This window comes from Phyllobates terribilis, unplaced genomic scaffold (genome assembly GCF_046119375.1).
Source record: "Phyllobates terribilis strain yellow unplaced genomic scaffold, ASM4611937v1 Scaffold_9__5_contigs__length_417890890, whole genome shotgun sequence".
Lineage (NCBI taxonomy): Eukaryota > Metazoa > Chordata > Amphibia > Anura > Dendrobatidae > Phyllobates > Phyllobates terribilis.
Genome location: NW_027362769.1, coordinates 79,390,547 through 79,409,026, shown reverse-complemented (window position 1 = coordinate 79,409,026; position 18,480 = coordinate 79,390,547). Strand labels below are relative to the sequence as shown.

The 18,480-nt window shown below is 45.6% G+C and overlaps 1 protein-coding gene across 1 annotated transcript in view; it reads left to right on the top strand.

The window, feature by feature from the left end:
* The window catches only part of ABCA12 (ATP binding cassette subfamily A member 12), a 313,653-nt gene that overhangs the window by 70,213 nt on the left and 224,960 nt on the right, over nucleotides 1-18,480 (top strand). The window contains exons 3-6 of the mRNA XM_073646632.1: nucleotides 1,738-1,864; nucleotides 3,911-3,999; nucleotides 5,975-6,033; nucleotides 7,373-7,525. Of these exons, the coding sequence (XP_073502733.1) occupies nucleotides 1,738-1,864; nucleotides 3,911-3,999; nucleotides 5,975-6,033; nucleotides 7,373-7,525 (428 nt within the window). The remainder of the gene's footprint in view (nucleotides 1-1,737; nucleotides 1,865-3,910; nucleotides 4,000-5,974; nucleotides 6,034-7,372; nucleotides 7,526-18,480) is intronic.

The window sequence follows — 18,480 nt, the reverse complement described above, 5'->3', positions numbered from 1 at the left end:
GCAGGATACTGGCCTCCATATAACGCTCCATGCAGGATACTGGCCCCCATATAACGCTCCATACAGAATACTGGCCCCTATATAACGCTTCATGCAGGATACTGGCCTCCATATAACGCTCCATGCAGGATACTGGCCCCCATATAACGCTCCATGCAGGATACTGGCCCCCATATAACGCTCCATACAGAATACTGGCCCCCATATAACGCTCCATGCAGGCTGTTCCCCACACATAATGCCTCATGCAGGCTGTTTCCCCCCACATAATGCCCCATGCAGGCTGTTCCCCCCCACATAATGCCCCACGCAGGCTGTTCCCCCCACATAATGCCCCACGCAGGCTGTTCCACCCATATAATGCCCCATGCAGGATGGCACACACCCCCCCTTCCTTATAATGCCCCATGCAGGATGTCACACACACCCCCTCCCTTATAATGCCCCATGCAGGATGTCACCCGCCCCCTTATAATGCCCCATGCAGGATGTCACACACACCTCTCCCTTATAATGCCCCATGCAGGATGTCACACACCCCCCCCCTTATAATGCCCCATGCAGGATGTCACCCCCCCCTTATAATGCCCCATGCAGGATGTCACACACACCCCCCCTTATAATGTCCCATGCAGGATGTCACCCCCCCTTATAATGCCTGATGCAGGATGTCACACACCCCCATTATAATGCCCCATGCAGGATGTCACCCCCCCCTTATAATGCCCCATGCAGGATGTCACCCCCCCTCCCTTATAATGCCCCATGCAGGATGTCACCACCCCCCCCTTATAATGCCCCATGCAGGATGTCACACCGCCCACCCTTATAATGCCCCATGCAGGATGTCACCTCCCCCCTTATAATGCCCCATGTAGGATGTCACCCCCCGACCCTTATAATGCCCCATGCAGTATGTCACCCCCCCTTATAATGCCCCATGCAGGATGTCACCCCCCCTTATAATGCCCCATGCAGGATGTCACACACCCCACCCTTATAATGCCCCATGCAGGATGTCAACCCCCCCTTATAATGCCCCATGCAGGATGTCACAACCCCCACCCCCCTCCCTTATAATGCCCCATGCCTCCATACAATAAAAAAAAAAATTAAATACTCACCTCACTTCTCACCTGCTGCCGCTGCTCCGGACTCCACGCGCCCCGGCCTCATCCCGCTCTGCGCTGTGACTGCTCAGGAAAGAGCGCGGTGTAAAGACGTCACCGCGCCCTCTGACCTGAGACATCACAGTGCAGCAGCCGCGGAGGATGCAGGAGCTGCTGCGAAGGCACAGGGAGGGGTAAGTATTGTGCCGGGTGCCGGGGCCCTGAGCAAGCGGGGGGGGAGCGGGCGCTGACACCGCTCTCCTCCACTCACCGGTCCCATAGCGCGCGGGGTGCGCCGGGTGCTGACGCCGGCCCTGGTGTGCGGCGTGCCTGCTTCTAGGGGGGGGCAGCTGCCCCCCCCCCCTGCCCCACAGTGGGTACGCCCATGTCTCTATGTACAGTATGTGCTATTGAAAATATTGCTTTGATTGTAGGCAACTATTTGACGCAGATCCTTCTCATATCATGAACTTTCAGAGACGGACTACAAATGTACTAATATACAAGATTAAAACCCCACATCACTAGGGGACTCCGGATAAATATTTAGGTTGATGCATTTGTAATAGGAAGTGTATATATATGACTGTCATTTATTTGTTGTTGATCCCCATCTTCTTCTTTGCAGGTTACCTGGCTCCCAGAAATCTCCAGAGTATGGGGATGATCCCTTTTCTACAAAACTTTCTCTGTGATTCAGATATTAAATGTTCAAACAAGTCATATATACCAAACACAGCAACTACAAGCAACAGGTAGGAGGAAAAAATATTTGTGATGAAATTACACATTGGTGACAACAAAAAGTACTTTATACTGTACATATTCATTCATAGTAAAGACAATATACAAATCTGGTTAATAGGACTAGAAGGCCTCTCACTTTCTAGTATAGGTTATGATTTTCTACATATGCTGAAAAGATTATTATCTTAGGCATTTATGGCATATTTAGTAAATATTTAACTTTACCTGACCTCCGATCTTGAGTACTTTAGCTGTGGGAAAGCCTCTATATCATTTTTCTGTGGCCAGGATATGTATATTGATCTAATGGATGTATCTACACATCTATAGAGGAGATATATGTGTGGTAAATACTGATCAGATGGCTCAGTCCTGGAGAGCTTAAAGACAGGATATTGAGTGTATTAGAAAGCTAGAATATGTGTAGTACTCTCTGTTGCTTTGGACTTATCTCCATATTAAAAAAAAAAACAGTGCAAGGGACTCTGTTAGCACAGAATGACTGTTCAATCCAAGTACCATGCATCATGGCTTGGCAAGCAGGTGGGAAGGTGCACTTAAATTATTGGCCACGTCATGATGCATTGAGCACCTGTATTTGGTTTTCACCACAATTCAATCAATACAATATGCCTATGTAGAGTGCTGCAGAGTGTAGTCACAACCAAGCTGCTGTCTGGTTGCACTCTGGCACTTTACAGACAAGGGGTGTCCCAGTCCCAGTGTGCTGGAGGGTGTGGGGTGCATCACACTCACCTGTAGGGCGCAGGTCTCCGCTGCCTCCAGACTTCCGTCCTCAGGAGCCTCCACACACAATACATGAGACACCAGGTTCTTTGAAACAGTCAAACTTTTATTGAACAGTCCAAGTTCATCAGGTGGAAACAGGTGGAATAGGCCATAGCAATGCAGACTTCCTTCCTCCTTAGCACAACTCCTCATTTGTGCTGTCACACTTTCATTCTGGACTACCCCCAAGCCTGCTGATTCCATCAGCCCCAGGGATTCGTTGTCCACTCCGGCAGTGCAACCGGGACTGGCCACCTGCTCCCATGTAACTCCATGTCCACCAACCTCATGATATCGGAAGACCAGGCCCGCTCCATATACCTGGCCCGGGCCCTAGGCTCCAGATGCTGTTGGCATGTCCATTAGGGATCTCCATTTGTCCGCCCACTGCCCTGAACATTTGGCTCAAGCTGCCCCCAGCAACCCACACCACCTGAACCTGAATTCACTCCACAGTTCACTGACTGACACTGAACTCTCCTCATCCAGGAAGTACCCCCTTCTTATCAGCACTAGTGCCCACCCACTGGGCTAAACCTAACCTTAACCGTTTCCTATCTACATGCTAACCTATTATCCCTATTCTATATCCTATGCTGTCCTAAGCTTATCCGTATGTTATATTCACATTATGCATTAACACCTTTTATACTGTACATCACCATAATACATTACATTAGACACACGTAACTTTACATATAAAACTGCACGACGATATTCGTATAGTGCATCTGTTGTCTTCAGGGGCAGGAATGGGGTAAGACAATCCAGTTATGAAAGTGTAACTCAATCTCGCCCACTTAGCCTGATTGACAGCTCCTCAGTAGCTCTCGTTCTGCTGAGATCTCACACTGCTCAGTACAAGCTGCAGGTATCAGGCTGGGTGGGTGGAGGTAGAATACATTTGGACTCATGAACTGTTTCATTCTATAACTGGAATCATCTTAATACATCATTATGAAATGGATTTTTACAGTAAATACACCAGCCTCTTCAGGTCTATGACAGCTGTTTATCAATGTGAACAGTTTCAATGGGGGAAATCTAGAGACAGATCCACTTTAAGACATAATTGGAGGTTGAATTTGGCGTCAGTGATAAAGCATGATTTAGACTTACTGAGGTTGTAAAGCGACCTACCTAACATAAGGCATCATTAGTCTTGACCCTGTATAAATGTTGGAGTGCCACCTGTAGTTCTCAATACCAGATGTTATATCTTCTATTAATAGAGAATTGTATCTGACATAATTCTATTTCTCTAGTTCTAGGTTACAGAAGCGATCTGTTGATTCTCGTGGTGGAAGTAACATATCACAGATGGAATCTTCAAATGATCAATTAGCAACTTTATGTAAGTTTTTACCTTTTTACGTGTCTTTCTTTAAGTATATGTGATAAACAATATCCATCATCACAATTACAACTTAATGGAGCCTGTCAGCACACAATGACTATTCAAACCAAGCACAGAATCTTGTAAGCAACATAGCTTTTATAAAAAAATACCATTAATGGCAAAATCCATTGTTGCATATGCCAAAATTGTTCTTTATTTCTTTTTTTAAATATTCTAATGAGGCGCTCAGTTCACCTGTGGCCAAAATTGTTCAGTGCATTTCCCAGCTACGTTCCATCTATCTGTACCATCTCATGGTTTCTGTCTTGCCAGAGTTGATAAAGAAATATATAGTCATTATACAATATATTTCTTTTGTTTTCTTTTTAGGTTTTTACAATTTTTCATATTTTTTCAATATTGATTGTGAAAAAAACAATAATGCTGTCTAACAACCCATACTTTATTATGGTTCTAGTATGAATATAATAGTTAAATTGAAGGGAAAAAAAACATATTATGATATGCCAATGTAGCACCCTGAGGATTCGGCTGCTACAGGGGTATTGCACCTCAACCCAGAGGTGTGATATTCCACTCCCGGGTAAGGATGGAGTGTGGAACTGAGCTCAGTCAGCTGCATGCACTACACACATCCCATTCCAGAGGAGCAGACCAACGGTACTCCCACTTAGAAATGTGCAGGTACGACCGAGTCTGTTCCTGGCTGGAGTGGGAGGGGGGTGGTACATCCCAGTAGTGTAGGGGCAGATAGGGGGAGCAGCCTTGGTAAAGTTAGGAGCTCATTGGGTGCTGGTCACCTGAGCTCACACATAGAGGGAGTATTTAAGGTGGGCACCATCTAAGATCAGGGTCAGTCTGTCAGCCTTTTGTCAGAGCAGAGCAGAGGAAGAGAGCAGAGGAGAAGAGCAGCTCCAAGGCCCAGAGAGAGAGAGGAGAAAGAAAGACCCAGAGGGGGAGAAAGAAGGAACTCTGAGAACCCAAATACAAACACAGGGTGAAGAGTTGGCAACAGGGTACCGGATCCCAAACTGGTGGGGGCTACAGCATACCTCAGCCAGAGACCGGAGGCCGTGGGCAGCATCTGCCACGGCCACCCACCATATCCACCCGGAAGGCAGACCACGCATAGGGTCAGGGAACCCAGAGGCAAGGGTTCGCCAACAAGAGGCCCGAGGGAGCCGGACATAGGTGGATCCCTGGTGGGGAAGGCCAGAGACGAGGACAGGTCAGAACGGGAGCTCAGAACCACGCTCCAGAACTACTTGGGGGTTGGCCGAGTCCAGGACCTGGTGGACGCAGCACGGCTCGGGTGGTCACTCAAGGCCGGAGTGACCGGAACATCTGCAGTAAGTAAAGAACCCTGAACTGCACAACCCGACTCTGTCTCTGATTACCATCATCCCTGCACTTCCACAACCACCATCCTCTGCACCTGACCCCCTGAGGCTATACCCCTCCCGTTGGGGGTTATACTACCGAAGCTGCACAAACACCATCAGCCTCAGCGGACCCTGCTGCAGCGGCGGCCGTAGTGACCGCAATTCAACGGGTGGCGTAGTCGACACAAAAGAACATCCAGTAACATCATAGGACTGCCACACACTGAGCTTGACACCCTGGGCACGGACCGGGTCACAGCCACTCGGAGACTACAACCCCCATCTGATCCGGCTCCGGGTATCCCCAACAACACTGGCCCAGGGGGCGCGTCACCAACACCTCCTAACCTGCTTGTTCATAGTGTCCAGGTAATAACAGGAGATCTTGGTCTACACAACCTAAAAAAAATAAAAACTAATACAAAAGATTAAAAACTTTAGATGGTGGACTTTAGCCAATGTGTGACCAAAGGTGAAACTTTACTTCCCAAGTATTCACAGATATTGCTCTTTATGTAATATGTTTCTTTAATGCAAATGGAGTAGAATTAAGGTGAAAAAAAAAGTAACATATTTTTGTCACTTAGGGGACAGCACAGCGGGAGAGAACTGGCAAAATATATTAAATAACATCAGTATGGTGAAGGTAAGTGTTCAAAACGCACTTTTCAATTTTATAAATTACATGGTTTATTATAAATAATAAAACATGTAATCTTACATTATCATCAGTGCATTTTATTACAGGCTGCTTGAAATAATTGAGAATGAATACTTTGAAACAGATATTTGTGATCCCTGTAAAAGGATAGAACTGGACAATACAGTCACAGCAGGGCAGCACGGTGGCTCAGTGGTTAGCAGTAAATCCTTGCAGTCATGGGGTCCTGGGTCCTACCAAGGACAACATCTACAAAGAGTTTGTATGTTCTCCCCGTGTTTTGTGTGGGTTTCCTCCGGGTTCTCCGGTTTCCTCCCACACTCTAAAATACATACCGATAGGGAATTTACATTGTGAGTCCCAATGGGGACAGTGATGATGATGTCTATAAAGTGCTGCGGAAACAATGGGGCTATATATGCAAGTAAAATAAATACAAATTTGGAAATATAGTTAAATAACCATAAAGTGATTATTCACATTTCTTACCTTATTTAGATTTATCCCTTAACTGCTTATTTTGAGCTATGCTGGTATCTTAGGGAAAGGACAATACTGCTTTCCCCAAACACAGTTCAGGGCGTTGTGATCCCATAGGGAGCCCAGCAAGGCTTGAGTAACGGGTCTCTTCCTATTTGCATACAGAAAGCCAAGCCGGGCACCAATGGGGAGCCATCTATAGGAAACCTCTCCCAATGCCCAGACTGTCCTCCTGCGTTTTTATAACTAATTTTCTTTCAAACCCTGCAGCATTCCAGAGTAAGGCCGGATTCAGATGAGCATATGCAAAATTGTCAATTTTTCATCTAGAAAAAACATTTTTCATCCTTATTGTCATCCATATTCAATTTCCATGCCATTCCTGTCTTCATTGTTTACATTCCTATGCCAGACACACGTCCATTTTTCACATCCCTTTTTTACTTGAACAATTTAATAAATAATAAAAGGTCAAATACAGTGTCTTATCTTTATAATTTTAATGTATCTGTGAAAAATAATTGACATACGGAATATAACTCGATGTTTTCGCACATCCATTGACTTATAAAGGGGAAGCTTGATCCAAAATACTGGTCAAAGTAGTGCCTTCGATTTTTCACCATTGGTCCATGTGTTAAAACATTCATGTGATCCCGCATATTGACTTGCTTTGCTCAGTGTGTTGGTCATATACTACACGTTACTACCTTTGCCTACAATGTTATGGTACAAAGTTTAAGAAATATGCATAAAGTAACTTCACTAACAGTCACTGAGAAGTTGAATATGTACATATTAAGGTGATGGCTAATGTTCTTCGTCTTAACTCTCCTTCTTATAGACGGCAGTGGAAGAGTTAAGCTCAGGAGACATCAAGAAGACTTTTTGTACGACTATTACTTTGCTTTCCCCTACACAGCAGTCTACGTTTCGAACCTTCTGCAAATCTAACCAGACGTTGACGAGTTTAGCACTACAGATGATCTTCTCACAGGTATCATAAATATGGAGATATTCCAGAAGAAAAACACAATATAAACTACACGTGTCAATGATAATATCATGGCTGTTGGTTCATTGATTACAAAGTCACATTACATTTTTGTGGAATGCGAGGTTGCGCAAACTTTTTATGACTTTTGGCGTTTTCACAACAGTTTTGACAAGCTATGTCAAAATGGTCGCAGCTGGTGCAAAACGGGGACAGGACAAAGCGTGGCAATACCCACTCATCTAATTCATGACAATTTTGGGGTACCTTATGCAAGAAATGTTACTCGAGTCTCTGACAACAGTAAGATTTGTGGGGAGGTGCACGGAGGCACACACCACTTTCAAGACGCGTCTGACATTAAGAGGCATGCACCTATAAATGAACTAGGCATCTGTGACTGAACCACACACCTGCATCAAGAATGGCATGAAGAACACCAGTCTTGATGAAGCGTGGCCTTAATGTCCTGGGAACCTACACATGTAGATTTCTGGTCATAGCCAATGCCCATTGTTGAAAGGCAATTTTTTAATGCTCTTTTACACTCACCGATGCAAACTTTATGGTTAGAGAATGACTGTTAATACTATTCTTTGGTCCCATACAGCATATTGTTGGCAGCATATTCCCTGTTTACACAAGGAGACATGCTGGTTAGAGTTGGGCAAATTTATTCAAGTTGAATTAAATTCTACTTGAATTGTACAGAAACCTATATTTTACAGAATATGGATTTTTTGTAATTCACTATACACAAATTCATCAAAATTGTGATCAGCTACGGCTGCCATTTTGCTGAACTGTTCAGGCCTGGTGAAAGGGTAAAAAAAAAATACAAAATATAAAACTCAACACACTGCTAACCACTCCTGGTACACCGCCTGCCTCTGCTAAGTGCTGCCCACTATCCGATGTTCTTTCGAATGTCCACAACCTCTTCTTTCCACAGTCGCGCATCGATGTCTTCATTCTTAGTTACATAGTTACATAGTTTATAAGGCCGAAAAAAGACAAGCGTCCATCCAGTTCAGCCTATTTCTTGTGCACTGCAGCTATTCCGCAGCGTTGATCCAGGGGAAGGCAACAAAAAAACATGCGGTATAGGCCAATTTACATCATTGAGGAAAAATTCACTTCCCGACACCAATCTGGCAGTCAGATTAAATCCCTGGATTAATTAACTATCACTAAGCATAAGATGTAATTTTATTGTTCTCAAGAAAGGCATCCAGGCCTCTCTTGAACTCATTAAGTGAGTTGGACATCACCACTTCCTCTCCCAGAGAGTTCCAGAGTCTCACGGCTCTGACCGTAAAGAATCCCCTTCTATGCTGGTGCAGGAACCTCCTTTCCTCCAGACGCATAGTGTGCCCCCTCGTCTTTGTCACCATCCTTGGTATAAACCGGTCATGGGAGAGATCTCTGTACTGCCCCCTGATGTATTAATACATGTTTATGAGGTCTCCCCTAAGCCTTCTCTTTTCCAACGTAAATAGGCCTAATTTTGACAACCTCTCTGGGTATTCTAGTCCCTCCATTCCCTTTATTACCTTAGTCGCCCTCCTTTGTACCCTCTCTAGCTCCAATATGTCTTTCCTGAGCACCGGAGCCCAGAACTGTGCACAATATTCTAAGTGCGGCCTTACCAGCGCTTTATACAGAGGAAGAACAATATTCTCATCATATGCCCCTATTCCTCTTCTGATGCATGCCATGACTCTATTTGCCTTCGCTGCTGCTGCCTGACACTGGGCACTCCAATTTAATTTGCTATTAACCAAGACGCCCAGGTCCTTCTCCATGTCAGATTTCCCCAACGGTTTCCCATTTAATATGTATGGGTGACTGCTGTTTTTCTTTCCCATGTGCATGACCTTACATTTATCGGCATTGAACCCCATTTGCCATTTTTTGGCCCAACTCCCCAATTTATCTAAATCCTCCTGTAGCTGTGCCCTATCCTCATCTGTATTAACTACTTTACAAAGTTTAGTATCATCTGCAAATATTGCTATTTTACTATGCAACCCTTCCACTAGATCATTAATAAATATATTAAATAATATAGGGCCCAAGACAGACCCTTGAGGCACCCCGCTAGTAACCCTGACACACCCTGAGCTTACTCCATTGATAACCACCCTCTGCTTTCTATCACTCAGCCAGCTATTTACCCACTTGCACACATTATCCCCCAGACCAAGCATTCTCATTTTATATACCAACCTTTTGTGTGGCACGGTATCAAACGCTTTGGAGAAGTCAAGGTATACAACATCCAGTGACTCTCCCCGGTCCAGCTGTGAGCTCACCTCCTCGTAGAAGGCGATCAGGTTTGTTTGGCAGGAGCGATCCCTCATGAATCCATGTTGATATGGAGTTAGACAGTTATTATCATTAAGATATTCTACAATAGCATCTCTAAGAAATCCTTCAAACAATTTACCCACAACAGACGTTAAGCTGACTGGTCTATAGTTCCCAGGGTCACTTTTAGACCCCTTTTTGAATATTGGTACCACATTTGCTTGGCGCCAGTCTAGTGGGACAGTCCCTGTCCATAAAGAGTGCTTGAATATAAGATACAGCGGTCTGTCTATCACATTACTTAATTCTTTTAGTACCCGGGGGTGTATGTCATCTGGGCCTGGTGACTTGTCTATTTTGATATTATTTAGGCTTTTCTGAACTTCCTCCTGGGTTAGGTGGGTGATATTTAGCAGAGGGTTTACTTTATCACTCTGCATTTCCTCCGATAAATTGTTTTCTTTTGTGAAAAGAGTGGAGAAGAAGCTATTGAGTAGGTTTGCTTTACCCTCATCGCCCTCTAGGATTTTACCCAGGTTATTTTTCAATGGGCCAACTCCATCAGTTTTAATCCTTTTACTGTTTATATAGATAAAGAACAGTTTGGGATTCGTTTTACTTTCCTTGGCAATTAGTCTCTCTGTCTCTTCTTTTGCTATTCTTATTTGTTTCTTACAGATTTAGTTTTTTTCCCTATAAGATATTAGCGCTTCCTCGCTGCCTTCTTGTTTAAGCTTACCGAAAGCCCTTTTTTTGTTTTTCATTGCCCTCTTGACTTCCTTATTTAGCCACATTGGCTTCCTCCTATTCCTCGCCCTTTTATTCCCATAAGGTATGTACCTTCTACAGTGACTATGTAGGACTGTTTTGAAAATTTCCCATTTTCTATCCGTGCTCCTATTACTAAAGATACTATCCCAGTCTATAAGGTGAAGGGCATCTCTTAGCTGATCAAACTTTGCCCTCCTGAAGTTCAGTGTTTTTGTGACTCCCTTGCTGGGCACCCTACTGAAGCACATGTGGAATTGTATAATGTTGTGGTCACTATTTCCCAGGTGCCCCCCGACCTGCACCTCAGTTATTCTGTCTGGCCTGTTAGTTAATATTAAGTCTGAAAGGGCCGTCCCTCTAGTTCAGAGGTCCCCAACCTTTTTTGCACCAGGGACCAGCTTTAAGCAAGACCAGTTTTCCATGGCCCGGTGGGGGTGGGGGCGGGGCTTTGGTCATATGGGGGTGGGGTTATGGAGGGGTGGAGCTGTATGGGGAGGATGCTGGCGGGACCTCGGTGTACAGCGCTGCTAAGTAGCAGCATTGTACATTGAGCGTCAGTGTATACAGCGCTGCTGCTTAGCAGCGCTACACACTGAACACCGGTACCGGGAGCCGCGTCACTGAAGCCAGTCTGCTGCCCCAGCACGCCCCACATAACATGTTCTGCCGGGGGCGTGTCAGTGAGGAGAGCCTGCCGCCCCACCCCGTCAGGAACACACCATGCTGTGCAGGAGGGCCGCGTCACTAAGACCCGCCCCGTGACGTACAACAGGTACCATGCTGTGCTGTGGAGGGCTGCGTCACTAAGACCCGCCCGACGCCCCACCCCGTCCTGCATAATGTTCTCTGCCGGGAGCTGCGAGCTGTCACGGCTATGGCAGAAAACATTATAAATCCATACAGAGCGAGTTCTGACCAGGCGCAGGGCCGCGGAGCTAGCTGTCAGCGGCAGGGCCGGCTCCAGGTTTTTCTGGGCCCCGGGCGAAAGAGTCTCAGTGGGCCCCTTTAACACATACCACGATTCATGATGCAGAGATACGGCGGAGAAATATATATATATAGTACAATGCAAAGATTTCACTTCATGAGTGATATCTATTGTAAATTCTACAATAGCTCAGAAACCGGTGAATCGCTCCACACAGAATAGTGGCCCCCATATAAGGCTCCATACGGAATACTGGTCCCCATATAACGCCCATACGGAATACTGGCCCCCATATAACGCTTCATACGGAATACTGGCCCCCATATAAGGCCCCATACGGAATACTTGCCCCCATATAAGGCCCCATATGGAATACTTGCCCCCATATAAGGCCCCATACGGAATACTGGCCCCCATATAAGGCCCCATACGGAATACTGGCCCCCATATAAGACCCCATACGGAATACTTGCCCCCATATAAGGCCCCATACGGAATACTGGCCCCCATATAAGGCCCCATACGGAATACTGGCCCCCATATAAGGCCCCATACGGAATACTGGCCCCCATATAAGACCCCATACGGAATACTGGCCCCCATATAAGGCTCCATACAGAATACTGGCCCCCATATAACGCTCCATACAGGATACTGGCCCCCATATAACGCTCCATACAGGATACCGGTCCCCATATAATGCTGCATGCAGGCTGTTACCCCCCACATAATGCCCCATACAGGCTGTCCCCCCCTTATAATGCTCCATGCAGGCTGTTACCCCCCACATAATGCCCCATACAGGCCCCTCCCTTTTAATGCTCCATGCAGGCTGTTACCCCCACATAATGCCCCATACAGGCTGCCCCCCCCTTATAATGCTCCATGCAGGCTGTTCCCCCCCACATAATGCCCCATACAGGCCCCCCCCTTTTAATGCTCCATGCAGGCTGTTACCCCCCACATAATGCCCCATACAGGCTGCCCCCCCTCTTTATAATGCCCCATGCAGGCTGTCACCCCTCCTCTTTATACTGCCCCATGCAGGCTGTCACCCCTCCTCTTTATACTGCCCCATGCAGGCTGTCACCCCCCCTCTTTATAATGCCCCATGCAGGCTGTCACCCCTCCTCTTTATAATGCTCCATGCAGGCTGTCACCCCTCCTCTTTATACTGCCCCATGCAGGCTGTCACCCCTCCTCTTTATAATGCCCCATGCAGGATGTCCCCCCCTCTCTTTATAATGCCCCGTGCAGGCTGTTCCCCACCTTATAATGCCCCATGCAGGCTGGTCCCCACCTTATAATGCCCCATGCAGGCTGTCACCCCTCCTCATTATAATGCCCCAAGCAGGAATCCCCCCTCTTTATAATGCCCCATGCAGGCTGGTCCCCACCTTATAGTGCCCCATGCAGGCTGTCACCCCTCCTCATTATAATGCCCCAAGCAGGAATCCCCCCCTCTTTATAATGCCCCATGCAGGCTGTTCCCCACCTTATAATGCCCCAAGCAGGATGCCCCCCCTCCCCTCTTTATAATGCCCCATGCCTCCATACATTAAAAAAAAAAAAAAAATCAAATACTCACCTCCCTTCTCCTCACCTGCTACCTGCTGCCCGCCGCTCGCTGCTCGGCTCCGAACTCCAGCGTTGTCGTTTCTTCCCGCTCAGCGCTCCCTGTGACGGCTCAGGGGAGGGCGCGGTGTAAAGACGTCACCGCGCCCTCTGACCTGAGACGTCACAGGGAGCGCAGAGCAGGAAGACAGCTGATCTGCGGAGGCACGGGGAGAGGTAAGTATCGGGCTGCCGGGGCCCTGAGCAAGCGGCGGAGAAGGGCGGGCGCTGACACCGCTCTCCTCCGCCCATAGCTCAGCGGGGTGCGCGACCGCCAGTGGGCCCCTCTGCCTGCTCAGAGCCCCGGCATTTGCCCGGGTGCTGACGCCGGCCCTGGTCAGCGGCGCCGCGGACCGGCTGAAAACCCCAACGGCCTGGGGACCGGCGGTTGGGGACCTCTGCTCTAGTTGGTTCCTGCACAAGTTGTGACAAATAATTGTCTTTGATAATTGACAGAAACCTGTTTCCTTTCTGAGATCTACAGCTTTCGGTTTCCCAGTCTATATCGGGGTAGTTGAAGTCCCCCATAATAATCACCTCGTTATTTTTTGCTACTTCGTCTATTTGTCTCATTAATAGACTTTCCGTGGCTTCTGCTATATTTGGTGGTTTATAACAGACTCCTATGATAATTTTATTATTGTTTTTTGCCCCATGTATCTCCACCCATAAGGACTCGACCTCCTCATTTCCCTCCCATACATCCTCCCGGATTGTAGGCTTTAGACACGTCTTTACATATAGACAGACTCCACCCCCTTTCCAACTTCTTCGATCTCTTCTAAACAGACTGTAACCCTGTAAGTTAACTGCCCAGTCATAGCTTTCATCTAACCATGCCTCGGTTATTCCCACTATGTCATAGTTACCTGTAGATATTTCTGCTTCCAGTTCATCCATCTTGTTTGTCAGGCTCCGGGCATTTGCTAGCACGCAGTTTACACGATTTTGTTTTGTTCCAATCTTCTCCCTGTGGATTGTATTAGAAATTTTCTTACCTCCCTTCCAAGTATCTTGTCTTGGACCTTCTTTGTCGCACTTCATATCTTTCATTAGTATGTTCTCTGGTTGCATGTTCGTGTCCAGCGTTTTTCTTCCCATCCCCTCTTCTTCTAGTTTAACGCCCTCCTGATGAGTGTTGCGAGTCTCCTGGCGAATGTGTGTTTCCCGGGTTTGTTGAGGTGTAGTCCGTCTCTGGCAAGGAGTCCGTCATAGAGGTAATTCACACCGTGGTCCAGGAATCCAAATCCTTGTTGTCTGCACCATTGTCTCAGCTAGTTGTTCACATCAAGGATCCTGTTCCATCTCCTGACGCCATGCCCGTCTACTGGAAGGATAGAAGAAAAAACTACCTGCGCATCCAGTTCTTTTACTTTCTTCCCCAATGCTTCAAAGTCCTTGCAGATTGTCGGTAGGTCCTTCTTTGCCGTGTCATTGGTGCCAACATGTATCAGAAGAAATGGGTGGACATCCTTGGAACTGATGAGCTTCGGTATCCTATCGGTAACATCCTTGATCTTCGCCCCTGGGAGGCAGCATACTTCTGTTGCGGTTATGTCCGGTCTGCAGATAGCTGCTTCTGTTCCTCTCAGTAGTGAGTCTCCCACCACCACCACTCTTCTTCCCTTCTTGGCTGTCCTTTTTCTTGCCGCTTCTGGGTGTTTCTGGGTGCTCTTTTCTTTTTTGCTTGCTGGTAGTTCCTCATCCTTAGGTGTGCCATCTTTATCCTCCACAAGTCCTTGGAATCTGTTTCTCAGTTGTGTGGTTGGTGGTGTCTCCATGGTCTTCTTGTTTCTTTTGGTCACTTGCCTCCACTTGTCTGCCTCTGGAGGTTCTCTGACGCTTCCTTCACTTTCCGTGACCAGTAGTGACGCTTCTGTTCTGTCCAGGAAGTCTTCATTTTCCTTGATGAGTTTTAATGTCGCAATTCTTTCTTCCAGTCCCCGCACCTTTTCTTCTAAAAGAGCCAGTAGTCTACACTTCTGGCAGGTGAAGTTGGTTTCAGCTTCTGGTCGATCTGTGAACATGTAGCACATGTTGCAGCTCACCATGTAGGTTGTCACATCTGCCATGCTGCTCCTTGTCCCTGCTGACTTGATGTCTGTCTTCTTTCTTGTGATACCCTAGGATAAACAAATTAAACAAATTCACGCGCCGACAGGCGCGCAGTTTGGCGATGTTTTCCAAGCAGCTGGTCCCGGCTGTACCCAACGATCTTCTAGCTGAAGGAGACTCTTCGCTTTTCCCAGAAGGCACCTGGAATATGCAAATTGTCCCCTTCAAGCTTCAATCCCTGGTTTGGCGATGCTTTCCAAGCAGCTGGTCCCGGCTGTACCCAACGATCTTCTAGCTGAAGGAGACTCTTCGCTTTTCCCAGAAGGCACCTGGAATATGCAAATTGTCCTCTTCAAGCTTCAATCCCTGGTTTGGCGATGCTTTCCAAGCAGCTGGTCCCGGCTGTACTCAACGATCTTCTAGCTGAAGGAGACTCTTCGCTTTTCCCAGAAGGCACCTGGAATATGCAAATTGTCCTCTTCAAGCTTCAATCCCTGGTTTGGCGATGCTTTCCAAGCAGCTGGTCCCGGCTGTACCCAACGATCTTCTAGCTGAAGGAGACTCTTCGCTTTTCCCAGAAGGCACCGGGAATATGCAAATTGTCCTCTTCAAGCTTCAATCCCTGGTTTGGCGATGCTTTCCAAGCAGCTGGTCCCGGCTGTACCCAACGATCTTCTAGCTGAAGGAGACTCTTCGCTTTTCCCAGAAGGCACCTGGAATATGCAAATTGTCCTCTTCAAGCTTCAATCCCTGGCTAGAACACAACTTCCGGCTACGACCAAGTGTCAGAGGTAACTGCATGTCATCTCATCACGATGTGACCTCTGAGTCTTAGTTGGGGTCAGAAGTCCTGTTCTAGATTGAAGACACCGTCACGCGCATGCCGAAAGGAGAGGCCGTGAAGAACGGAGGGGTGGGCAGAGGGCACCAGAGGCAGCAGGAGTGTGGTTAGTATTGGGTTTTTATTTTTACATGTTACATTTATTATTCTTTGTGGTTTAGAAAGAACCCAGAGTATAATAGTGAACATTCAAGTCATGGAGAAGATCTTCGCTGTTAATCAAATTTTCTGGCAAAACTTGGCAATTTGACGAATTTGCTCATCTCTACTGATGACACCAACAATATTTACAAAGACCAAAGAGGAGGAATGATGGGGATTTATTTCTATGCAACTAATAAAATGGGTCTAATCTATCAGAAAAAGACAACTAATCTTAAAAATATATAAGAATATATAAAATAGGCTTTAAGAATGCAGATAAAACTTGTATATCACTGATATACTGTACCTGTTTTTACAAACTTTCTTAAAGGTATTATCAATTTTTGGAAATCTACTTGGAACTTACTGAACATGTTGTTGTAGTCTATTAGTAATTAAGGTTCTCCATGCTCTCCAGTCCTTTTCATCAGCTCTGTACCTTTGCTGAGCTGCAATATTTATCCTGGTTGCCTCAGCAATAATGTAAATGAATACAAATCCTATAATGACATACATGTACTAGTCCTAATTATAAAAACTTTTATAATTTTTTCAAAGACGAGCCAAGATTACAATATTAAGTTGCACTCAGCTATTTTGTGCCGTCTATAGAAAATGAATGGAGTGGAGGCAGGGTTGACAACCGTCTAAAAATCCCCGGACACTCCGTAAAAATAGGGCACTTTTTGCCTCTATCAGTGAAAAAAAAATTTGATGTGTCCATTTATTTTGAAGCTGAAGAAACTTGTACAGATTATTAAGACTATAATTATCATAATTTTACAGTTCACAGTGAATGCCGCTAATGGCTTCAAATCAGAATTTGCTGTAGACACGCATCACTTAGAAACTTAATGATTTATTATGGCTTTTCAATGTATCAGTAAAAAAATGTTGGCTGTCTGTGATTTTTTGATAAGCTGTGAAAAAAAAATTAAAGTCAATCTGGCAATTGTGAGGGGAGGTTGACCATGTACATCTCCTCTCCATTCAAGACAAGGCTTAGTACACAGGTTCCAGAGCTCCAATCTTGGTATTAATGAGGGTCCCAGTGGTTGAATCTGCAGCGATCAGAAAGTTATCCCCTATCCTGTGAGTAGGGGATAACTTAAAATTTTGAGAATAAATCTTTAATATAAAAAAAAATCAGTGACTTATTGGAACTAAAGATCTCTGGGAAATGTTTGTCACTGTGAAGGGCACAGCTAAAATGTACTCTCAATTAAAATCATGGCACTACACCCGTTGTCACCTGGAAATAGTGTTATTCACTATGCCCCCTAATAATGTTTCCAAATGAATAGTAATATACACAGTTCCCTTTGAACTAAATAATAATATACACTGTACCCATTGAAAAGAATAGTAATATACACTTTACCCCCTAAAAAAAAATTAATATACACTGTACCCCCTAAAAAGAATAATATACACTTCATCCCCTGAAGAGTTACCATATACACTGTGCCCACTGAAAAGTATAATAATACACAGTGTATACCTGGCTACTACAGGACAGCGCAGTTGTCAGGATGATATAATGGTGGTACATGTACACCAAGGGAAACGCTGCATGAAACCAATGGATCCATTGACCTTGACAGTGGCATGTATTTCAATTGTATCTGTACAGTATTCTAAGATCGGCAATACAATTGAATCCACAGAAGATCTGGTCAGAATCTCTCTACTGTTCAGTTCCCGAAACAATCTGATAGTTTAGCATATGGTTCAAAAGAACTGAATGGATCCCATCCACGATCTTGTACCAGACACAAGATTTGGTAAAGTTCAACCTGCAATCATGTAAAGTCACAGTCAAATGGTCTATTTTGGCCAGTTTCCAGTTTAGTCATTTATTGGTTTAAACAAAATAATGTGAATACCATCATTTTTTTCTTTGCAGAGAGTTATGGGTCCTATCGGAGACCATTAGCAATTTCAGTTATGAGCTATTTCTGTGATCTGTGACAATAATTTTTATGGTTCAGGGCCATTCACACAATAGACAATTGAATTGTTGTAGAAAACAAGGTGTCTATCTTGCGTAGCTTGTTGTATGTACTGGAACCATTAAAGTACTTGTCTGCCACACAAACCAATCCCCTTTTGCCATAACTGTACTGTCAGTCTTGTTAAGCTATTAATCCACTTGTCTCTCACTACATTGGGTATGGCCAAAGAAGAATGTAAGGGTTGACATCAATGCAGATGTCACACAATATAGGTAAGGCTTGTGGCTAGTTTTGCCAGATTCCAGGTGACGAGCTGGCACACATTTTTTACCCTTCAAAG